The sequence below is a fragment of the Colius striatus genome, chromosome 2, assembly GCF_028858725.1.
Source record: "Colius striatus isolate bColStr4 chromosome 2, bColStr4.1.hap1, whole genome shotgun sequence".
NCBI lineage: Eukaryota > Metazoa > Chordata > Aves > Coliiformes > Coliidae > Colius > Colius striatus.
This window is the reverse complement of record NC_084760.1, coordinates 122,017,557-122,042,840: the sequence shown is the minus strand read 5'-3', so window position 1 is coordinate 122,042,840 and position 25,284 is coordinate 122,017,557. Positions and strand designations below refer to the sequence as shown.

Sequence of the window (25,284 nt, the reverse complement as noted above, 5' to 3'; positions counted from 1 at the left end):
ATATTCTGTATTACATTATGAAAGCAGTAAGATCTCTTTTCTTCTGATGATTTCAGATAAATCCATTTGGAGGTGCCATTGTTCTGTTCCCCTGGTCATTAATGTGAACAGTGAAAATATACTTTCCGTCATTTCTGAGCATCTATGATCATGGCACAATTCTCTTTGCTGGCACTTATCAAGGAGTACGTTTGTTTGTCAGCTACAAGTAGCCAATCTGATATGGACAGATAAAATAACCTTGTAGTCAAAGGGGAGTAACAGAACATCTGTTAACAATTTTTATCGTTAATATTCGTGGGAGCTGGGGCTTTGTGAATGCTCTGTTTAGTATTGCTCTGTCTCTCACGCACTGAAACATGGTCCCAGTGAAATTAGTTTAGCCTATGAAATAATAACATTTAGGTTGTAGGGGATGCTATCACTTGTAGGGAGACATAAATGCCAGTGCTGACATAAACAGGCAAGGCAGATGCATGAGGCACTGTCTTCCTTGCTCATCAGTGCTCACTGCAGCACCATGTAGGAAAACAAACCTTGCCAAAAATCAAGATCAAGCCAGTGGTGTAGGGAAGTCAGCTGTTTGACCAAATTCTGATTGCAGTTACTGCTACGTAGTCGGTGGGGAGCCAGAGACACCTGCTGTTTATGACAATTAAAGGCCATTCCTGAAACACCTCAAACGTTTCAACACTGATTTTTCAGTAGTACATCCCACCCTACGCTTTTCCTTCAACACCAGATCACAAGTTCTTTTCACAGAGCTCATAGAGAAACTCCTGCCGTGTCATCAGTCTTCTTCTATGAGGCCTTATCTCCTCTGTGTAATCCTTCAGCTTCGATCTGAGACTGGGCAAGCCTTGGGATGGTCTGGGATTTGTATGCTGGCTTTCTCCCGGTTTACACACGTTGCCTGGAACAGCGACACTTGGGCCTGTTAGCTGCTCTGCAGTTCCCTTTCTCCTCACTCCATGCCCAAGCATACGATGTCCTCTGCTGGAAGGATGTTTACATGTTAGCTTGTGTAAGTATGGCTCAGTTATTTCCTGTTTCAGCCAGGGATTTCCCAGAAAGCCATAAAGGCACCTGCTGACCAGCAGCACTGCCCAGATATGGGACATTAAATGCACTCGATACATCTTTGTGCTGACTGATCTGATTCTCAGTGTACTGAAACACCCATCAGACTTAATGTGTTGGAGATGGTGTCTCACTGAAGGTCTAAGTCCCCAGCCCGGCTGTTCCTCCATCTGCCTTGGCCTTGTAGCTTGAGTGAGCTGTTGGGGCGGCTAAATACCAGGATGCAGAGCTGGTGGTTATGTATGTGGTTACTGCTGCATGTATGTGGTTACTGCTACATGTGTGTGGTTACTGCTGCATGCACAGAGGAGCCTGTACTCTGGGCTCAGTCCTTTGCTCTGACAGGAGCTTGGCTGTGGCCCTTGTAGCAAAGGGTCCTTAGCCACCAGGAAAGGAGTTCCCAGTCTGTCTTATGAGAGCTATGGCATTTTGCATGGATTACTTGAAGGCTTAGTAGATCACGGAGCAGAATCAGGGTTCTTGTTCTGAGGAGGGAGGCAGAGGGAATGGGGAGAAGAGGAGCACACTTTAGTCCCTGCTCAGAAGAGTGTTTGTGTTTTATATTAAACCATCCTTAGACAAAACACACAGATGCTCCAACACTTCCCAGCTCTGCATTCCTCCTTGCCAGGAGGGCTTTAGCCATTAGGCTGGAGAGTCCCATTATGCTCACACAGAATTTGCTTCCCTCCTATCTTCACAAATTTGCTCTCAGCTTTAACTATGCAGCTTGAAGTGGCACCTATGAGACTTTGCAAGATCCTGCCATGTAGCCTGCAGCTTTGTAGTTCTGGGCACTTCCCTGGGAGGTGAGAGATGTGGATTTGAATCAGAGCTTCCTTTCCCCAGTGGGTGGAAAAATGGGGTTGGTTTAAATAGTGACTTGTGCTCCAGTGACAATGCACTGCAAAAGGAACAGCAGCATCCCAACACTGTTTTCATACCAACTGATGGGAAATGTCTGTCTGAAGCTTGCTGATTTCTAGGCAGTGTGCAAGGACAGAGGCTGTCTGGTTCAGAGCACGTACTGGAGGCATTTAGGTTTTGGGCGTTCTCCAACATGCACTGGAGGGAGGCAGCTGTCTGCACAGAGCAGCGCAGGGCTGCCAGCCGCTGCCTGTCAGCACCCAGGCCGCCTGTGCCCTTAGGAAGCAGACACAGGCTGGGGCTGTGTCACAGGGCCGTCCTGGCTGTCTGGGATGGGGCTCTTGCCGGAGGAAGCGGCAGCACTGGTGACCTCCCATACTGCACAGTGCCTTGCTCTCTGTCCCTCGGTCTTTCCATCGCTGGTGGGGTTTTTTCCTGCGTGATGCATTTCATTTGCTCCTGTGTCCTTGTGTGTGTCCCCCCAATACGTCCTTTGGATGAGCAAAACTGAGGAGGGAGGGGAGGACAAAATAAAAAACGTGTTGGGTTTTTTTCCCCTAGAGAATTTTCAATCAAAATAGTTTCAAATTATGGGGTCAGGATGAATGTCATACTTCCATGCTAAGTGCTTGCCTACTTTGTGGGATGTTTTGTACAGATTCTTCACTAAATTATCTTAGCTACTGTTGCTAGGTAACATTGTTTGCTTCATAGCGTCAGAGAAATAAGAGGTTCAAAGAGAGCAATTTCGTGTTATTATCATCTGAGTTATACTAATAAGGTTTTCATTGTGCGTCTTAGAAATTTTCCCTCTTTTTTTTTCCCTAGGGAACATCATTGTCTATGGGAATACAATTGACATTTACACCACTGTAGAAACTCTCTTATCTCTTGGAATTAATGGTTCTCGCATACATCTGGTACAGCCTCCACCCAGCTCAACTGTTACTTGCCTTAACAACAACCAAATCGAAAGTGCTGTTCAGGAGGCACTGTCAAAGGCTGGCGTGTCTGTTTATTGTGACAGCATCCTGGCACAGTGGAGCGAAGGCACCGACCCAGACCTGATCACATGCGCTGCTTTCACTACTAGTACAAAACCATTTCAATTGCAGTGCTCAGTAAGTATATGCTTTCATTGTATTTCCTTCACTCTGGTTGTTAAGACAAAGACCGTCAAATGTAGAGAGTGCCTCGTCCGCTTGTCTACTTTCCCATTGTCTCTGGAAGACTGAACGTTCACTTGTTAGTCTAAAGGACTGGTTTTAAAAACTCCAAATAAACCCATTGTTAATGCCCTGAGTGATGGAGATTAAAGTGTGTTTAAGTCACCTGACTCACAAATAGTTGTTCACTGCTGAGTGACAAATACTCTTAATTCATTTTCTAAATAATTCCAGAAATCCTTTTATGATTTAAATGTGTTCAGTGACTCCTGTCTATCGTTATGTGCATTTGATTAAGTCACAGTAGAAGCCAAAAATGTTAGGATAAGAGAGGCCTGCTATGTAACCTAATTAAAACATATTGTAAACAGATTTCACCCCTATACAGTAACAACTGAATTTTTGTTCATCTATAGTATCAATGTCTTACCTAAGTAAATTACAGGTACACTCACAGGTATGGCCCCACTGTGTGGGTTGTGACAGGTTTCACCCTTTCCTAAGGGCAGGATAGTTCCGTTTTTCTTAATGGGGATAATCCATTTGAGTGAGCACTTCTGACAGAGTCCTTGCAAGATATGCATCAGTAGGCAGCTGCGTGGCTTCCTCAGCACAGCCCACTCTGTGCTCGCTTCTTTGTGCAGCAAGTCGGGTGTCTTTCTGGAAAGGAAGAGCCGTCTGCCTCTCCAGGAGAGCTCCCTGGCAATCATGGTCCCTGACAGCTCCCCTGCACTGGAAAGCCCCAAGTCACTGGGTTTCCCCAACCCTTCTCTTTTTAACATATGGGGAGTTAAGCCCTTCATGGTGGAGTTGAAGGTCTTGCGTAGCACATCTCTCCAGTAGCAGTAGCCTGACCTTGGTCCCCACATCAGCAGTGACGTTCCTCCCGCTTTCTCCTCATGTGGAATGCTTAATGTTCCCCCCTCTTTGCCTGAAATCCCTCTACTTTTTTTCCTACTTCCACAGAGACCTCAATATGGTTCTTGTTCTGGCAACTTCATGTGCATTCACCACCTTCCCCTCAGCCCCCACTCTTTTCCCCATCACTTGGCTGGCGTGGCCTGTACCATTCCTTCAGGACCCTCATTTCCTCCCGGTTTGTTTCTCCTGTCCTGTTTTGACCTCTGTCCTGTGCCTGTCCTCCTCTAGCTATGGTTCTTCCCCCCCAGGTCTCTCTCATTCAGCTTCTGAGATGAGATGTACAGTCACATTCTCCAAAACCAGTGCAGCTGTCTTGCAAGGCTCCTGTATCTGCTCGTAGCTGCCTGGGAGCCTGTGCTCAGAGGAGGACAGGGCTGCAGAGAGCAGCCCTCCAGGAAGGCAGCTGTGTTCACACCGGAGCAGGCTGTGCAGGAATCGGCACCGCAGCAGCTCTGCGCCTTGTGGGGTTTCAGCCAATATCAACTGTTGACTGGCAGTTCTTGGGGGCTTAATTTGTTGAGTCCTACGGGATAAAAACAACGGAAGAAAATCTCCTCTTTCCCTAAAGCAGCAGCCTCCCTCCCTCCCTCCCTCCTGGGCTGACAGATGGCTCCCAGCCTGGAGGCTGCAGCCGCCCCCTCCCCTCCCCTCCCTCCCTCCCCTCCCGTGACACTGTCCTGCCTGTCAGCCGGCAGGACCAGAGGCTGTGTGGTCCCTCTGTCTTTGGATCTACTAGATGTTAGAATTGCCTTAACTGTGCATAGCTCATTGCTTCCTTTATATACGAACAAGCCCGGAGGTTCTGGCTCCTCTGCTGCCACATTTCTGCTATGCCAGTGTTGCTAAAATTCCCAGCTCCCTTTGCTTCCCTTTCCTGTGCCTTTTCTTCTGTCTGGCTCCTTAAGCCAGTCGTGAGCATCTGACAATTGCCCTTAGTTCCCAGGAAAGCTCTCGGTGGTATAATTTACCCAGGTCACAACCGTGTCCTCCCTCAGGCTGACACTAAGGGAAGGACATATAAGTGATGCTGGCTTTCCCTGATACACTTATGTCTTGAGCCACACAAGGTGAAGGCAGCAAGATAATGCATGCTCAACTTTTCACCCTTCCCTCAGCCTGTACAGTCATCTTTCTTGATGGTGGGCAGCAGTGTTCAACTTGTCTAATTGTTTTAAAAGCTGAGGGCAGTGATGAAGGGGAAAGTTCTTTATAAAGGCTCTGGAGCTTCACAAACTATATTGTAGCAGGGAAGCAGTCTTCATCTGTACCCTTTGCAGGTCATGATCTTGTTTATAAAGTCTCTCAATTTTGTAATTCTTATTGCCTTGCAACCCCAGTGCCCAGCGTGCACTCCTGTTCTACACTGTCTCGGGGACCATTGTTTTGCCAGCTTTCAGTTTATCCTCTGTGAGAGGTGACTGTGAGGGTGCTGCAGCTGTAGCTTCTCCTGCTTTCTGCCAAGATAAATCCCCACCTCAGGGCTGGTTCTGCAGGGAGACATAAGACAGCACAGGCAGTCTTTGCAAAGAGTGGCACTCACGCCTTTGTTCAGTCGCACAAACCAAAACACAGTGGATGATTCAGTTGTCTGCTGTGTTCATCACCAGATTCAGTAACTGACAGCTAAGTGTGCCAAGTGCTATATGTACACACATGGCCTCCTCTGGGCTGACCTGGATGATCCAGATGGGTTTGATGTCCCGCTAGACCTGTGCCCTGTCCCAAAGTGGCTGGCCCCAGCTGCCATAGGCACGCTAGTCCCAGACACTGAGGAGGTACAGATTAGTCTGCCTCCTAAAGCAGGTACTGTCCAAACCTTGAGTAGTTAGAGATGTGTTTCGGTCCTGGCAAAGTTTGGATAGGCTTTCCAAAATCTGCACCATGATCAGGTGTAATAAATCCATATGCTTTCCTTTTCATGCACGTACTCAGTCCATTTCTACCTTTCACAAACTTCTTGGCTTCCACTGGCTCACATTCTGCTGCTGCAGTTTGAGGTTGATATTTCCTCTGACCGATTTTCATTTCCTATCTCTGTGTTTCATTGAATATCCCCATGCTGGTAGCCATAGTGACATAGTCTGTTGGTAAACAGCTGGAAGATTTGTGATAGACAGTTGTCCTGCTAAAAGGCAAAGTACGTTGTGCTTTTCTGTTACGTAGTTTGTCAGTTTGGCTTGAGCATGTGAAAGAAGAAAACCGACTTCATAAAGGATTCAAGTGTATTTCATATGCTCATACTAACACATAAAACATGCTCATCCACTCGGGCTATGTGGCATAGTTAATATTACAGTTTTTAAAAGGACACTCATCTAATAGCCAGAAGTAGAGGAGTCTAGTTCAGTAATTCTCCTCGCTGCTGTCTTTGTTTTGATTTCAGTAGCTGTAACTAGTGGATCAGAAGGATTTAGCTGTGTATGTAAAATCATACCTTATCTCATGTTCTTGTCTTTTGCAATAAAGAACATTCAGAACAAAGAGCAAGTTTCGATTTACAAAGTGACCCACTAACTAATATTTGAATTATAAACTATACACATTTATTTACGTCTCTTCTTTAGGCATTTTTCAGCTTTGCCTACAGGACAGTGGATTATGAAACCTTCAAGGCAATTAATGATGCTTGCCTTCTTTTTGATGGAAGACTAGTGGTCGACACCGAATTCCGAACGAATGATGCCAGTGTCAGGGCTGCAGGGCCGTTAACCAAGTACCCCAGGAGATACTGTGCAGATGAGTGGACACACAGCAACTTCAGTTCGAAAGAGATTGGCTTTGAGCTTGCTGCATCCATGCTGAATCTCTTGGATCCAACCTCGAAGCCCTTTCCTAAGCCAGCAGAAGGCACAGAGAGACTCATCCCCGTGTACAAAGGGTGTAAAGCTAAAGGTACGTCCAACTGGACTTCTGTCAGACTTTCATACCCTCTTTGGTACTTTTGCTGCAATGTATCAAGGGCAGGTCCATCTCACCTGAGATGCCACCTGATGCAGTGAAGTCCTCAAAGCTCCTTGTATCATCACTGGAGAGAGGTGAGTTGCAATAAGTTCTTATGCTGTAGATTTTTGCTAATGACAGACCAAGTTGTGCTTTTGTTCATATTGCAGTGAATGCAGAGTGTTTCCAGTGAAACTCAGTGTCTTATTCCAAGTTCAGGATCAATAAAACAATAGTCAGAACTTTCTAACCTGTGGCTACTGAGACAATATGTGTAAGAGGACCAAAAATGTTTGAAGCTGAAGTCCACCGAACAAAATCAGTTCCTTGTTTTCTTTTTGGAGGCATTTAGTAATCAAAAAACCAAACGAAAGACTATGGGAGACAAATTCGTAGTTTTCTTCTTTGTGGCTGAATAAATGTCATGTTTTCATTTGTGGCAGGAGGTATTCTTCCTGGAGGTTATCATTACCTGCATATTTCCAAACCAGAAATCCCCATCCGCTTGGATTTAGAGCTCGCACTGTGTGATCACGTAAGATACATTATCTAGCTTTCCTTTGTTTTGTCTTCCATTTGGAAAGATGTTCTTATTTAGGATAGCAGGGGTACAGGCACAACTGCTGTGCCTCTCAGACAAATGTCTTGAGCAAGCATGGGTTTAAGTGTGTATTTAGCAGCCTTCCAGGGCTGGTACTTATCAGTAAACTCTGGAATGGAACAAACCACAATAATCTGGGATTATTGGAAAATACTTGGTCTGTTTCAGTGTAAATTCACTGTCATATTGTAAATGTGGAATAAATACAGGTGAGATTATCTGATTATCTTCTTTACTGCCATTCCTAATTCTTTTGCCACCAAAAGGGTTTCTGGTCCTTGAATGCAGGAAATAGTTGTCGATTCCTAATGCCCTGAACTCTTCATTACTATTGGTAGCACTTTGGGTTCAAATAGCTCCCTAATGGGGCACTACAGCTCAACTCCTTGACCCCTTTTCCCCAGAGTTGGTGGCTCAGCACTGTACCTGGCTCCTGAGACATTTGTTTCAGCACAAGCTGGGAGGTTGTCATGTTGGCTTTTCCTCAGTACTCTCTTTTCTGAAAAAAATGGCTTTATTTTTGCTTGATTCTTGGGAGAGAGAGAAGTAATTTTCTCACTCATATGGAATATGTAGCTTTTGATGTTTCCAGCACATATTTAATACACAGCACAGCAGCTAGTGTTGCAGCCATGAGAGTCATCCTGGGACAGGCAGGGGAAGCACTTCACATAGTTGGGCTACATAGGAGATTGTCCCATGATATAAATGTGGAGAGCCTTCTCTTACTGGAGAACTTGACTTGTGAAATAGGAAGTGGAATAGATTGACATATTTTAAAGCCAGAGAGGACCATCCACCCTGGCAAGCTCCTGTTTCATACAGATTATGCCTTTTTCATCAGAGATTTCTGCCCTGAGCCCATTCTTGTAGTGGATGTAAAGAACAGCTTTTAAAAGACAACTTTAATGTTGTTTTTAAAGCTCGTGCAGTGATGGTCCATAGAAAGGAATGATTCCTTTTAAAAAGGAATCCATGCTTTGGGAGCTCACTCTGCTTTCCTGCTCTGCAGATCCAGGATGTGCTGCCCAAAGCAGCATGTACTGGGAAGCAGAAAGGACCATCAGAGAGAGAAAAATTGGTTTTGTCACTCCAGACTGCTAAAACATGATTAGAATTCTTCTGCTATAGCTTTGATTACCTGCTGTCTGAAAAGAGAACATCTTTAAAGCCACTCCAGAAACTTCATGTAAATCCTAAAAATTTCCTAAGGAAGAAGTAAGAGAAGCTGGTGAAATGCATTAGCTGAGAGATGTGGAAGGAACAAAGGTTACTGTAGCCTAGCAACAGGTTTTAGAAATACATAAAACTGGAACATGAATACAGCTCTGAAAAACAGCTTCAAGCTATTGGATCATCCTGCTGCAATGTGAGATTTGAAGGAAATGTTTACACTTTGTCATGCAAGTGATTGTTTTAACCAGCTGAAACTAACTGCTGCAGTTTGAGCATCAACATCCAACGTTACTATTGCTGTATTGGTAGTGCAGTTGGTATTAGCAACGCTTGGCAGCCCCCGTGCACATTAGCCAGAGAGAGACACTGAGAGCAATTCTAAATCATATAAATGTGTGTGTATGTGTTTGTGTGTGTATATATACACACATAACCATATGCACGTGTATGTAATGTAAGTGTATGTATATATGGGGTTTTTTAAGGCAACAGGAATTCACACTTGAAAAGTCTAGAGCACAGCCTGAGGGAATATCCCAAGAGATCAAGCCCAGCCTCCTGCAGCTGCAGGCAATCATCTAATACATAGTGCCATTTGTAAAACGTAGGATTTGGGTTTAGAAGTGAACAGGGTCCTTCTTGGTACCTTCTTCCTTGTTGGAAGGTTGTTCTAACACATCCCACCTCTGACTACTATAAAAATTCTACAGGGAGCCAAAAATGCTTAATTGGTATGTGATCAGTTTTTGAGTTGTAACATTGAAGGTTGCTTGTAGCCAATGAACGTGGTGGTATCGACCCTCTGCCTGCAGCCACGTGCCATAAACCTGGACTCTGCACCTGCCCCTGTCTGTACATACATATATGAAAATGCACACATATAGTTATCAATCTGGAGAGAGAGAGTAAAGTGTTCCAGTGTGTTCTTCCTTCATCAGGGTGGTATCCTGTAGGAAATTATCATATGCCATGTGTGAGCAATCATATGGGCTCCATGTAGTAAATTAGGATGAATGGAGTTCAGTTCAGTTGCTGAAACAGAGGCATCTAGTGTTGTTTGGGATGCCCCAGGGCACTCCTCCTGACCTCCAGCTGCTGGTCCAGGAGGTCACAGGTCTCCCATGGATCGTGAGCCATGGCTGCCAGTGCAGTTGGGGTGGCCCAGGGTACCCTTAGCTGTCTGAGATGGCAGTGGGGACTGGGCAGCCGAGGCTCATGCTGCCCACGTAGCCAGACGCTGCACCGCGTTCTGTGCAGTCAGTCAAGGGCAGAACCACACAGAGTGTTTGTGTCCCAACCGTGGCAAAGTGCCTTCTTGTATAAATCGTGCTACCAGGAATGAGTATTCTTGATTAAAAGAAAGGATTGTGGACTTTGAGAGATGGTAAATACTAGTTAGGAAACCAAACCTGATCCTGTGTGAGAGCCACGTCCACAGCTTTCCTTACATCTTCTGTTCCAGGGGATGGAGATGATAACCGGAGAGGCAAGACTTGGGAATTATTTCAGGATGCATATCAACAAATACAGTATGGTAGATAGCATCACCTGCTTCTCAAAGGAACCCTTTCCTGTCTCCAACTACATTTGCTTGTACGGACAGCACGAGCGTCTTCTCAACGACCTGTGTTACCGCTGGAATGAAGGGCAGATCAAGGATCTGTACAGGTAAGGTAAACTCAGCATTGTGCATGGAAACTCAGCATTGTACATCTAAGGTGTAAAACTCAGGGGTTCTAATGAGATTGGATTAAATGATCTCTAGAGATCATTTAATGCCTAACAATGCCTAACATTCTGTGATTTCAGAAAACACAGCTCTTAAAGGCAAGTTCTGTGTTCTCTGCATTCTCTGTGGTTTTGGAACCAAAGAGAGATTTTTTTAAAAACATTTTCTGCTACTTGGCCAAATCTGAGTGGTAACACGAGGCCTGAAGACCCTGCTGGAGAGAGCTGTGTATCTGAGACTTTAGAGGAGCAGTGGTGTAGCTGACCGTCTTTTACCTCAAAGAGCATTTCAGTACCTTTACAACTTTTGCTTAGAATATTCAGTAGGCTTAACTCATTAAGCTGAACCTGAAAAATCCTTTTCTACTGAAGATTCATATTCAGAAGTCACTTCTGAAAGTCAGTGTTCTTGCCACTTTGAATCGAAATTTTAAGCCAGAGGTTTCTAGGGAGACTTGAAATCGCTCATGATGATAGTCACACTCAAGCACTTGCCTGCTTACCTGGTGATAAAGAAAATCATAAAGCTTATTCTCTAGACTGTGTTCCCTGTGCAAGGGAGTTATTTTAACTTAATTTTGTAGCTGGAGGCTGTGGCTGGATTCTGCATATTTAGTGGAGGCTCCACATCCAGCCTGCAGCAGCCCTTTGCAGCAATGGAACAGGTTTGCAGATTCCCTCTGCCCACAAGCTCAGGGCAACCCTGGGGACTGGGTGTTCCAAGGCAAGGACTGAGGTTCTCTCAAGTGGTGGGAGAAACTAAAGAGCCTGGCTATTTCTAGGCATGACTTATGTGCTCTCTCCCCTGAGAGAAATTTTCATTGCTTTTGGAAACGCAAACGTAATTATGGAAGTTATTATGGAGAGAGGAATAGCTGAAAAAATGCAATCTACCATATCTTCAATCTGCTGCTGCTTCTTCAGAATTTCATAGCTTAAAATCTTACCTGGCCTAAGGACTCAAACTTGTTTTCATTCCTTATGCCCCAGGGCAAACGAGCGCTTTTGACGTCAAACTTCATTTTTAAAAAGGAAACGTAAAAAAAGCCCCAACCTTGAGTTTTGTTCGTGGGGCAGAACTCTTTGAGCATGTAAATGAAACAGAAGAACTTGCTGATTTTAAAAAATCCCTCCCAGGTGGTGGCTTGGGAACCTAAACTGTCACAGGTAGAGAAGTGAAGCATTGCATAAGCTCATTTAGAGACAGAAAACCAAGCACAGGAACAAACAGTAACTTTTTATCATGGTACAAAGGTGATGGTGGTGCCTTGAAAGTCTCCAGGCCTGATTTTGTTATAAATTATTTTAAGAAAGGCATAAATGGTAGCAAAATCTGCAGATTAAACAATGTTATGTAGGTAACATTTAGGTAGTTTGCAGAGGTTTGCTCTAAAGGAGGTATGCTGCGGTCCAAAGGAAACTTGCATGATAACAACAATCCACTGGTTAAAAACAAGCAGTCCTCTTCCTGCACTGGTCATTACAAGGTCAAGCTCGTAACTTTTCTCATCTTGTAGCTGAAGGGTGGGATGAGCTCAGACTTCAACTGTGAGATTTAAAAGTTTTCTGAGCAAAAACGCATCTTTCCAAATTTCGCTTGAAGAGACTCTCGTGTGGCTCTGCTGAGAGGAGCGTGAAGCTGTGAGTTATTGCTGCTGCAGGGACTGGTTTTGATTTATAGAAAATGTTGGCTTTATTTGACACGAGAGGAATGGCACACAGCAAACGTGGAGGTCACATCAGCAGCATATTGTCAATAGATGTTAAGTAGAAACTGAAGGAGGATGAGACAACCGTACAAGAGACGGGCCAAGGCAGCAGGTAATCTTCTTTCCCTGTCACAGCTGACGCTGATCATCTAATACATTTTGAGCACTGGAAGAAACTCAATATTCCAGTTGTGGCAAGGTATCATCAGTCTTTTTCATGGTGTTACAGTATGCAAACACAGCTGTGACCTGCTCTTTCCTACAAACCACAAGTGTTGCCAGACACTTAGGCCTTTGCTGTTTGCCCAGATGCGGTTACGGTATCGGTTGTTAGATGCACTAGCAAGTTTCACACCAGCATCAACATCTGTAAGAATAAATCATCTTACTTTGGGATTTCTGCCTGCAACACTGGTAGCAGCATTTTCCTGACCTTGACAAAAGCAGCATTTGTTCCCTTTCCCTCTGTGGCTGCACGTTGGGCATGTGGCCCAGCCCAGGGACCCTGGTGCAGCTGCACTTACCTGTGCTCCCGACAGCTGTGCACACAGATTTTGAAGAGGTAAGACATTAATTTTCTGAAGGGGCAGCTTATTTCTGCATGACAGAAATTAAGAATGTGCTGGCCTCCCTTGCTCTCATGGTTGTGATAGGATCCCCACACGGTGCACAGGCTGATTGGGGGATTACAAGTAAGATCAAATTCTAAACATCCACAGAGGTTTTAAAAATCTCAGGAGAGATGAAGATCCCAGTGATGATCTGTTAATAGGATGAGTCAGGCCAGTCACCACTACAAGAGCAAAGAGTGCAGCTTTATCTGAGGGCAGCATACACACTCCTACACACAGTATCAGCTCCTGCCAGGCCGCTTACATTTTAACTAGTCTCTGCTTTCCAGGAGCTGAAGTTGTGCAAGGTCAGGGTTCTCTCACACGCACTTACTGACAGGCACCATGACCCGTGTGTCCAGGTGGTCTGGCCACGATCACTAGTGTGCTACACAGAGGGACACCACTTACCAGGTCTTCATCACATCTCTTGAGATCTTAATTAGTGATGATGAACTAATTTTTGACTAGTCTTTTGCAGTCTTTAGATGTGGATGTTGTTAGGGATCGTTTACCTCATTATTTTGCCTCACCTCTCATTAGCCTGCAGCAAAATTCCTGAATTACAGTTGCCAGGTTTTTCTTATCTGGTTGTTTTATTGTCTGCAGTCCTGTTTTCCATCCTCTTAATACCTTATCTCTAGATGGGTTTGTTCCTTCTCTTCTTACTGTTTGGTCATTTGAATGAAATCACGTATGTTGCTCTGTAGCAATCAACATATGCTGTTCCTTAATCCTTGCTGGCTTGTTTCTTCCGGTGCTTTCACACACACACACACACACATTTCCATTCCTGTCACTCTTAGTACTTCTGTTACAAATGTCCATACCATGAGGAGCATAGGTTCTCTAGCTAGTTTTAACAGGTGGGAGACAACACGCTGCAGTAAGGGAAAGCCCTCTGCAGTCAGCCATGGCAGAATGAAAGGACTAGTGAGAAAAGGAAGAGATGGCGAGAGGAGGAAGCAAACTGCCTGTCATCTCCACCTAACAGACCTAGCACAAAGCAAACTGGCACGGGAAATTGCTTCTTGCAGAAGGAGGTCAAGCAGTGGGAAAGGCCTGGCAATATAATGTATGATATAGTATATATACAATACAGATCCATCCCCATAATACAATGCCATATGCAATGTACATGTATGTGTATGCCAGACTCTGTTCAAACCTATGAGACTAACCCATGAGAAGCCTGTCTACTAGAAAACCACTGAATTGAAAGAAGTTTCAGCGTCTCTTGGGAGATGAGGACTGTCTTGAGACTTCTGTGGAGATGAGAAGTGGTGTCTGGCCTTCCTTTGGCAATGAATATGAAAATGCATTAGTTGATTTTTCTGTGTGTGATAGAAAGAAGAGAAACTGTTTTGGGTGGTGTTCACATGGTCTGCAATGATGTCACACGACTGTGTGAGTGCAAACCTGATGTTGGGACTGAGTTTCTCTCTTTGACTTTGAAAAACCTTTTACAGTAGTACACATTACACATACATCCACTTGCAGTATCTTCTAGCAAGATGTGAAGTTCCCTTAGAGGAAAGAATACGTATACTGTGAAAAAGTTGTGGTTTGTTAGTTAAGCTTCTAAACTTAGAGGTTTGAAACAGTTATTCCTCTCCTCCCTTCTTTATGCCTCTATTTTGGGGAAGGCCTTCCTGTGAGGCAAGGAAGTACGATGTTTTAATCCTTTGGTCTGCATTTAGATTTCCCAGCATGGCATCTGGTTCCAGGAATGGACACGGTGGAACTGCTGTCACCTGGGAGCTAATTTATTTCTGTGTAGCATGCAAATTGTCTTTTAAATAATTAGAGACTGCACCTAGCAGTGAATTTCCTCACTGATTTGCGTTTGGTACAAGGGCTGAAAATTAGCCTCATGGTACCGGATTTCCTGACCATAATGTGCCAGGGCCATTTCTAAATTAGCATTAACAACAGGCCCTCAGGATCCAGCAGACCTGAAGCTGCAACCCCTCCTGGCTGCACGAGTGAGACTGCAGCTAATGCTAACAGCCAGACAAAGAACATTTCCTTTTGGCAAGAGAGAAGCTCCATTCATCTCAGGGTGCCTTCAATATGATTAAAAGCTGCAAGACTTGACCCACAACCAAATGACAGATTGAAATCTCTTCTCTCACCTCCTCCCTGCCCTCTGCAGGAGATGTCCTTAGAGTCTTAAAGTTTCTTCTCCTTTCTCCTTCCTTAGCACACAGGTGCTATGGACATTTTTAAAAGAGGTCTTGTTGCAACCCTGAAACTGCACAGCTAAAATAAATGCTTCTCTGGACACCTAGCTGCCATAGCTGTGATCCCAGTGGCACAGATATTACTGTGGTAAAAATAGGTATCAGTGTTAGGTACCCCAGCTTAATTCAGAGTAGCCTCTGCGTGGGCTCAGTTTGTTACTCAGCTAAACATGAGTTTTAGAGCAAACGTTTTTGTTCCTACCTGTGCAAACAACAGCTGAGGAAACAGGCTGTTGAGACAGAAGATGACCACATCCAGTCAGACAGCTGTCTTTTCTGACTGCACCACAGTGGGATGCACTTCATCCCTCCAGCTGCTTTATAGAATGTCAGGGTCTACTGGGCAAATAGTCAGGGCCTTGGACAGGTGATTTTTACTGACCAAGAAAAGCCTCATCCTCATTTGTCATTATGCTTCAAGAAAAAGACACTATTGCCCCCTGGCACCACAGCAGGTGTACCCACTCCATCTGTGCCTTCAGCCACCATGTTCCTGAGCAGAGAGGTTTTACCATGCCACTGTACATGTCAGCACAGGAAAAACCATAGGAACCAAGGGCACAGTACCCTAAAGCTGTGGATCTTGTACACAAACTTTTTGTGTTGCCTGGGAATTTAACAGCATTACTCTCTAGATTTGGAATCCACTTTAGCAAGCAGTTTCTGCCATTTTTATTCATCTCCCATATGGTTGCGTCTAAGAGACGCTCAACTGGAATTTGAGCAGCCAAGAGTGAGGCTGTTTCCAACAGGGAACACTTCTCTTGAAGGAAAAAGAAAGCAAATTCCAGTAGATTCCTTGTGAAGTATCCCCTGCACCATCTTCATTCCCTTAGAGGTCTCCGGTGCTCCCTTGAAAGCCTTCAAGTTCTTCCCATTGCCATAGCAGCAGATAAGAGAGAGGGATGGGCAGGGAACTCTGAATATTTTTTCATTTATTTTTAATCTTATGTGTTTGTTGCTGCTCATCAGTGCTCGGTACCGCTTCACAAAGCAGCCACGTACCCAGCCAGTGCCACCCTTTTGTGTTCTCCCGAGGTGAAGGCAACTGTAAGGCAGTTGCCAAGTTATGGAACGTGTCCACAGAGCAGAGGAATCTCCCTCTGCTGCATCTTAAGTACAAAATGGATAATTAGAGGAGTCTCCTGATACTTGGCAACCAAATGGATGCTCACTGGCATCATGCCTTTAATGTGTGACAGAAGTGCTTCATGTAGGCTTCATTTGGCATTAATGAAAACCAAATCTTCTAATATAATGCATAAAGATCTGACCCACTAGTTTCTAAAATGCTTGAGTAGCTTATTTATCAAATGAGGCGTGAGTGGTTTCTTACTTGGGGTGTTGTATTAATGAACTTGTTTTCAGTCACGACCTGCAGAAGATGCTGGTTCCATCACATTAATACAGCAGCAATACTGATGACGATGACAGGACCACTGTTGCATGGCAACGAGTGCAGCAAAGGCAGCAGCACTGCAGGACAGGCACAGATTTGGGCTGACAGTGATGAAATGTCCTGTCAGAGGCAACATCGTTACGCCAAGCCATTTCTAAAGGGCACCCTCTGAAACGTTGTGATACTCAGCCTTCCCCCTTGAGTTTCTTCTCATACCTGTTCCCCAAGCTTCCTCTCTGTGGAATGCTGGACTTAGTAAGATGCTGCATCTTAAGCACTTCTGATAACTAACAACATGCAAAGCATGCTGACAGACTAATGCATGGTGTAGCAGACAGTGTTTTGAGTAACACATAGCAGGGAGTACCAAGTGCTCCGTTTATGCTGTGTTTATATTTAGTTGTTAGCAGCAATGTACTTTCAGTCATCTGTACTCACTGCTTGCGTCAGGGAGCCATCGTGCTGCACAGAGACCGGACACGGCAGGTTCTGCTCTGCGTGCGTGTGTAGGCTTTGCAGCCCAGAGCTGAGGAATGTTACAGGATCTGTCCTGGGAAGGAGTATGAGAAGGGTCCACATGGCCACTCCTCTCTCATCCAACTCCTTCTGCCACCTCCCGGGAAGAACAACGGCCCTCCTCTTACCTCTTGTTCTTCTGAAGTGGTCGCAGAGGTGCCCAGTTGGCTCGGCCCCAGAGATGGGTCCCACTTAGACCCAGCACCACAGCCCCTTCCCTGTTAACAGAAACGGCCCCACTCAAGCCCCTGACACAGCATTTTAAGGACTTGTCTCACTGACAATTTGTTTAACCTGCATAATGGTCTCAAGTAGTGTATGTTCACCACATGAGAGCAAAGCTCTTTGCAGCAAGAAGCAGGTGTGCCAAGTGCCTCATCTCCATTGCAAGCTTTGGGGGTTCTGCAGAGTTGGGGTTTCTATGTCCAGCAAGCTGCAAAGATCAGTTTGGGCATTGGTGATACGAGGGGCCAGGTCCATAGAGAGAGGCCCCCATTGGCAGACATTAACCAGAGACTCTGACAAGTAGGAGATGAGAGGGTGGCTTATATATGCCCAGGCAATACCTGTGCATAGGGCTGAAAGTACAGGGGCTTTTGCTGAAATGTTGTGACAAAGGAATTCCTTTTCTCCCAGTGCCAGTATGGCACAGAGGATTCAATGCTCACATCTGAGGGCAGCCAGCACTTTATACAGGCATAGATCTGCAGTGGTCCACCCCAGATGTCTGTTAAAAGACCTGCATGCAGCCTGGCCATGGTAGGTGTTCCTGTCCAAGAGGCTAAGCACCCTGAAAAAAATAAGGGGCATAGCTTCAGCATCATCAGGTACTGATGTGCAGGAGGACACGAGGCTACCAAACACACCACAGAAACACATGAAGGGAGTGGAACTCTCTGTCACTAAGGTGCTCTGCAAAATTCCACCCAGAAAGTATACAAGTGAGTGGATGTTTCTTTAGCTGTTCTCCTCAAACCCTGTTATTCCTGCTCACATCCTCTGTGTCTCATATTGGCTGTGCAAGCCAAATACTCAAAAGTATTTTGAGCAATATGAATGACATTTACCTATTTTAAAGTAAGCATTTAGACCTTGCCTGCTCCAGTTCAATTCACACATCATAGTACTGCTTACATCAGGCTAAAAGTGGTTTATTGGACAGTGCCATGTAATGTGAGGTTAAGCAGAAACACCACACTGGACTGTCTATTGATGCAACTCTAACGAATCTCATAATGTAACAAATAAATCAGGATAAAAGGACATCATTTGATGTTTTTTGATGTTCTCAGTATTCTTTTTACAGGGACCGGGTAAAGATTTAAACATGTTACAGCGATTGTTTGAACATGAAATGCATGCTGCACAGAAAAGCTGTTTTTAAACCAGACTTTCAAAAAGGAAGAGTGATTGTTCATTAAGAGAAATACTAGAATGTACTGCTGTTTGGAATCCCATACCATTAGCACACTGTGATTACATTTAAGGGATTCCACCTTAGGCTTTTGTTCATCATGCAGACAGTGAGACTTATTTTCTGCAGGGATGAAAAAAGCCAGAAAGGAGATGTGGCAGGTAGCGAGCGTGGCTGAGAGGGACTAATGCTACTCAGTACACTTTACAGCCTAATTAGAGGAAAATTTGTGTGCTTTTTATGAAGAGAGAGACGGGATAAGGAAAGAGAAACACATGAAGGGATATCAAAGCACTAACAGCTTTTTAGCTACCAGAATTAAACGCTAACCCCAAGGTGCACTGGTAGAGCTGTTCTTACATAGCAAATCAATATAAATGGTGGCTTTACATTTCCATGTATCAATGTAGCATCACGGAGCAGCTAACTTGGGGACCAAGAGCTACGTTACTAAGAAACCCTCTGTCCCAGTCAGTAAGTAAAGACGAATCATCTGAGTCTTGCCACACTGATTTGCAGCCCAACCTTGCCGATTCACAGTAATAATTACACAAGCCACTGTGAATGACTGAATGCTGAATTCATAAGCAAGTCACTGCAGAAAAGCAATCGTACTGCACACAGCACAGTTGTGGAGTTTGTGCATCAGATTTCATTTCCTTTTAATTGTTTTTCATAATCCATTACGTGGGAAGTAGCACTATGTGAAAAAATGCAATAAACCTCCTTGCAGGGTCAGCTGTAATTTCCTCCTGAAGAGAGCAGACGGCAGTGTTTTTATGTCAACTTGGAAGAGCACAGAGTTTAGAACGCCTAAAGAGCAGCTCAGTGATAATCAGCTACACAGTAACTGCTGCTGTCTAGTAAAGTACCTAAACCTTACCAAGTTCCAGTGCTGCAGTAAGGGACAGAATCTCTCAAGGATACTCAGAACAGGAAAGGGCTGCAGCGAGTATTGCCCAGATCTGCTTTCTGATGGTGCCTCCAGGTAATGGCACTTCAGTGTAACATTGCCAGGACCTTAGAAGTGCAGGAAACAGAAATGATTTCTCAGCCATGATGGCTAATGGGCAAAGCGCAGGTGCTGGCAAGCAATACCCACTATAAACTGTGCCACACACACCCCCCCCCCCAAGTCAGCAGGTCACTGCAGGAGCCCCACAGAGGTTTTGGACTGGGCCCAGTGGGATCAGTATTGTCCTCTACAAAGTCTGGACGCAGTGGCCATTTTTTCTCGAGCAAGAACTGCACGATGAGTCACGCTGCACTGTGTTTTGCTATTGCAGCTACAGAAACAAGGGGTTGGTGAAGCACAGGTTTTAAACCAGTTGTCTTCCAAAGAAAGGACTCTATGGGGTTGGTTGTGGTTCTGTTGAGAGTGGTAAAAAAGCACAGGCGTCCTTCCTATGACTTACTTATCAGAAAGTACCAAAGAAATGCCAGCCTGTAAATTAGTGGACATCATCATTATTTGGTACATCTGCCCAGTGAAGGAAATCAGATTCACTGTCTGTAAGACTATTGATTTCACTAATTACTGGGTCAGAGCAGTAACAGAGAGTCCTAGGTGAATGAATTTCACAGAAGTGACTAAAATGTCTGGATAAACAGGTGTTCAGTGAGTAAAGAGTGAGAAGTTAAATAGCTTTCTTGATCCAAGCATGCTGTTGGTTCAACGTTTGCTGGGGTGTTCAGCAGCCGTAGGTGAACTTTATGACATTGCAAAGAACATTTTATGTTCCTTGTGATTAAAAACAATGCTTGCAGGTGGTGCTTTGTGGGATTTTAGGGAAATTAGTTTTGCTTTTTACCTACATAAACAAGCCATCTTTGAAAAGGATCAGTCGGATGATACTTAGCAGGAAACGCTCAGTGGTTGTATCTATATTGTCCCTACGTTTACACCTTGTGATCCCTGGCCCAGCTACCCAAGGTAGATCTGGACATGCTCTTTACCTTTTACTGGAATCACAGTATCTTTGTAATTAAGAGTCTTAAAAATATCCACATATTGTCCCCAAAAGAACACATCTTCTCTTCTCCTGGCAAGAGAGCATTTCTTCTTATGTGCTGTAAGATGAAATGGCTACTGCTATGCCAGTGGGCTGCAGAGGAGTTTTTCAAAGGCATCAGAGTGCCCACCTGCTCCTCGAGATTCTGGAAATCCCACAGTGCCAAACCCAGAGCAGAAGGAAGTCGCCAGGAGTGCTGCAGGCGGACAGTGAGCTGTCAGGGCAGCGTGTGCCCATGGGCCCACCCGCCGTGCCACCGGCCACTGCTGCTGCCAGCGAGCTCACGGATGCAGCAAGAAAAGGAATGGAAGTAATTAAAAACCTATTAAGAGTCTTCATATTAAAAAGAAAACTATTATTTTTCAGACTGTAGTAATGAAATTTACTTTTGTATTAAGAGAAATTAGAGAACAAAACCTTTTTAAGAAGCGGTTTGTGCTTTTTGCCATGTCGGGTACATCCGTGTCACTGATTGCAGCTTCTCTTCCCACCAGCAATTCATTTTGTTTTTCTGAGAGGATTTCGGCATGAGATTTCCTAAGAAAAGCCCCCAAAGTGAAATGCACAAGGACAAAATCAACAGTGGTTCTTAGAAGCCCATCTTTAGTAACACAAATGGCAATTACTCAGGCCTTGCTTTGTGGTGTTTTGGTGAGGGGAAGCCCACGTGCGGAGTGCAGCGGTGCCCTCAGACTGGGCTGTGTGAGGGTTACGCTTGTGCCAAGGCTGCGAACGGTGGCAGGCTGAGCCTGCCAGAGCAGAGCAGCTCACTCTGCAGAGCTGCTCTTCACCTTTCCACCATCACTTTCTTGCCATGGGATCTGAAGTCATTTCACAAACACTTCAATTACTGGTATTTTTTTAACTTTTCTTTTTGTTTCTGTTGTTGTACAAATCCTGGGATGCATCAAGAAGAGTGTGGGCAGCAGGTCAAGGGAGGTTCTTCTCCCTCTCTACTCTGCCCTGGTGAGGCCTCATCTGGAGTCCTGTGTCCAGTTCTGGGCTCCTCAGCTCAAGAGGGACAGGGAACTGCTGGAGAGAGGCCAGTGCAGGGTCACCAAGATGATCAGGGGTGTGGAACATCTTTCATATGAGGAAAGGCTGCGGGACCTGGGGCTGTTTAGTCTGGAGGAGAGGAGATTGAGGGGACATCTTGTTAACATTTATAACTATCTAAAGGGTGGGTGTCAGGAGGTTGGGACATCCCTCTTTTCTATAGTAGATAGTAACAGGACAAGGGGTGATGGGATGAAGCTGGAACACAAAAAGTTCCACTTAAACATAAGAAAAAGCCATTTCCCTGTTTCAGTGAGGGAGCCCTGGCACAGGCTGCCCAGAGGGGTGTGGAGGCTCCTTCCTTGGAGGGCTTCAAGCCCCGCCTGGACATGTTCCTGTGTGACCTGATCTAGGTGACCCTGCTTCTGCAGGGGGGTTGGACTGGATGATCTGTAAAGGTCCCTTCCAACCCCTACCATTCTATGATTCATTCTATGATTCAAACTGAGCACGTTATTCTGAAGCTTCTGCATTCCATGATTCAGGCTTTCTGGCTTTCAGACCTTGCTGTCAGCGGTGGATCTTGCCCCATCAGAGCCGGCTTTGGGGACAGGCCCGGAGCCTCGCGCCTCTGCCCCGCTACCAGCACGCAGCACCTTTGGAATCCGCTGCCCCAGACAGATGTCCTGTGCTCCCAGAGCAGTGTGTAGCTGCCCATGAAAGAGAGAAGAGATGCAGACAGCTGTCTGAGGGACAGCCGTGCCCGCGCCACTGCGGCGTTCCCTGCTGGCAGGGCCAGCTTTATTTAACGCAGTGTCTCTTGGAAAGGGAAAGGTTCCGTGTCCCTTGTGCAGGATGCCACTAAATATTTTCCTCCTTTTCATCTGAGGTAGGCTACACATCACCAATGAGGCAGAACAGACTTTAAATATTGTTTGTCAATGAAAGGCGAGACCAGCTTCCTAGCAACAAAAAGGATGTCGCTTATTGTCTTCAAAAGGAGACCATTTCATCCCATCTCATTACAAATGCCTGCCCATGATAGCTTCTGCCCATATAAAAGTCTGCCAGCAGGGGATCCCCATTAGGAAGTGACCAAGTTTGAAAACCCGTTATGCTCCTGGCAAACATTGTCATCTTGTACATGTTTAGCCTGATCACTCTGGCAGGTTATGAAAGACTAAATGGTGCAAACACATGTGGCAGATGCCGTTCTCATGATAGTTGAGGAGCCTTTGAGCCTCTGTTGGTAGCGTGCCAGCTCCATCGTGTACGCTCAAGAGCATTATACTTTCAAGCCTTCTCCGGCTTGCCCTGAGGGACGGCTGCTGAAGTGGTAATAAAATTCAGAATGAGCCTCAGAAAGTCAACTGTTGGTTTGGCTGCAAACGAGTTTTTTCATTATTAAACTCCCCTTTAGTGGCCATATGTAGATCCTCTCTCAGAAACAACATGTGTCCCTTTAGAAAGGTGATTCTGACTGCAAAGATAAATAAGGTAAAAATGCAGAGCAGGCAAAGGGAGTGAATTATTCCTCTGAAGCATATCTGTAAAATGCCTTAGGTGGTTTCATTTCTTGAGGTGATGGGGAGCAAAGGGAATCTGGGAGCAAATGTTAGATGGTAGCTCCTCTTGGCAGCCTGTCTGGGAAACACAGGCAAGACATTCTCCATCCTCCCAAAAAAGGGCATTTGATTTGCATTAAATACTGCAAACTGAGTGACATGTTTCTGGTTCTGAGCTCCAAATCTGTGAATATTGACAGGAACGGTTACAAATGTGGCCATGGGCTGAGCTGGTAACAGTAGCAGTAATACCTAGCATCTCTGCACGGTTTTGTAAACATCACCTAATGCAACCGTCAGTGAGCAGGCGAACAACTTAACTAAAGCGAGGCAGCTGAAGATGTGCCTCAATCAAGAGACAAAACCACCTTGTAGGGGTTAGAATTAAAATTAAGACACCAGCTGGAGAACAAAATGTTTGGCCAGGGGGATATGGCTTCTAGCAGGACATACCAGTGAAAACAGAGTCTAATTAACGTGCTTGTGTAACACCCCTCTTTTCCCTGCTTCGCTCTCTGATATTGACAATGAGTTAAAGGTTTGTGTTGAGTGTTTAAATTCTGACATTAAAGAGTTTTTTTTAATGTATGAGGGGAATATCTCTGCACACGTTATAGGTACATAATTACTTCAATGAAGACACTTGAAGCTGAGCATTTCATATCTGAATGAGTAGGTCGTGTCAGCCATGCTGGGTGCTACCAGACACTCTTGGGCTGAGCAAGAATACAGTGTTTGTGATACTGTAGGTCAGAGAGAGCCCCACGGAGCTGGACACTGTGGAAATCCAGGAGAGGCAGCCCCAGCTGCCTGTGAGGCAAAGGGAAAAGCAGATGAAGGAAATGAGTACGTAAAAAACCCAGCAAGTTCCTGCCAGGGCAGGAGTGAGAGCTGATCATTAATTCAGAGTGTGTGTAGGGAGCCAAGTCCTTTGGCAATCTCTGCGAAAAGGAAACTGCACATTAGTTTTCTGTAGATAGATATGTCAGAGTTATTAAACTTGGGTAGCACCTTTTAAGTGTCTTTCTCCAGATGTGGATTTCAAGCCCAGGCAGCTGGCTCAGGTGGCAGCGTGTGTGTTGTCCCGGCAGCAGTGCCAAGCTGCGGCCCTCCCAAAGGCCAGGACACACAGGCTGTGCCCCTCCTGGGCACCCTGCTGAGTTCTGGTCAGTCCGTGCCAGGATGGATGCTGTGTACCTCCCGACTCCCTGAGCTACACACACAGCATCTCACTGAACCTGTAAAAGTTATTTTTCATTGTAAGGAGAAATAAGTGTCAGCCTTGTAATCGAGCTGCCTCCGGTTACATACTGTTACAGCCCTGAGGCTCCACATCGGGTCCTGTCCTCTCCATCCTTTTACTCCTTTTTCACAGAAGAATGCTGTCATGAATGCTGTCACGGAAAGAAAAAGTGGCGAGAGCTTCCTCCTAGAACGGGTTCCATTTAGCCTCAGTGTACTAGTGCAAAGAACATATTGCAACACTCCGGTGGCCTGTTTTTCTGGCCTTTATTAATCCAGAAACCTTAATGATGAACAACATTTGTGTCATTGTCTACACAAATTTAATTTGTTTATGCAGCAGTTCAGTTAATCCTGCAATCTGCTTTTCTCAAATGAGGACAGATAATGGAGACACCGTTCGTTACAGGTCTTCAGGCTTTTAAATTCTGATAAAATCAGGATTCTTCACTGGGTCTTGCCACAGCTCTGAATTAAGCCACTTTAAATGTAATTACTGAAGCTGGCTGTACATCAGGAACATCCATTAAAAGAATTGATTGACCATGCTGTTACAGGAGGCATTTTATGAACAAACGATCGTGATGGGTCCAGAACTGTAATTTATAAAGGCAAAAAAGCAGGTAAATACTTTATTAGTGGTTAATGAGAGGTTCACAAGATAACTAAATGTCTTCTTTTTTTAACCAGCTACTTCAGAGAGCCTTGGTCCATGGCCATCTATCACGATCGGTTTATTGATCTGAAGAAGGAACTGCGCCAAATCCTGATGTCGGAGCAGGTAAGAAAAATGACTGGCGGGTGCATTTTATTATTTAGGTAATTTGTTAGTGGTGTTCACTTTGGTTTCTTCTCCCATCTTTCTGCTAAAGCTTCGTGGAGAAACGCCAGTTAAGTGTTTTCCTGGGGGAGGCCTGAGCAGGCCCTGTGCCCCACGGCAGGTCAGTGAGGGCAGCAGGCTGCTCAACTTCATCACTTGGGCACGTTTCGAATGTGCCGCTACAGCTTTCAGTTGCTTTGTTTTCCTGCACAGCATTCTTGCATTGTGGGGCAGTTCAGTACAACTACCCAGCAGAATCTGGAGGCTTATTTCTTCAG

General features: G+C 45.1%; 2 protein-coding genes across 2 annotated transcripts in view; one reads left to right on the top strand and one right to left on the bottom strand.

The window, feature by feature from the left end:
- SLC24A3 (solute carrier family 24 member 3) overlaps positions 1–25,284 on the bottom strand; it is a 343,101-nt gene that overhangs the window by 270,402 nt on the left and 47,415 nt on the right. The gene's annotated exons all lie outside the window — the stretch shown is intronic.
- Positions 1–25,284, top strand: part of CFAP61 (cilia and flagella associated protein 61) — a 111,623-nt gene that overhangs the window by 66,150 nt on the left and 20,189 nt on the right. The window contains exons 20-24 of the mRNA XM_061989412.1: positions 2,776–3,068; positions 6,599–6,926; positions 7,418–7,509; positions 10,214–10,419; positions 24,877–24,967. Coding sequence (XP_061845396.1) covers positions 2,776–3,068; positions 6,599–6,926; positions 7,418–7,509; positions 10,214–10,419; positions 24,877–24,967 — 1,010 coding nt within the window. The remainder of the gene's footprint in view (positions 1–2,775; positions 3,069–6,598; positions 6,927–7,417; positions 7,510–10,213; positions 10,420–24,876; positions 24,968–25,284) is intronic.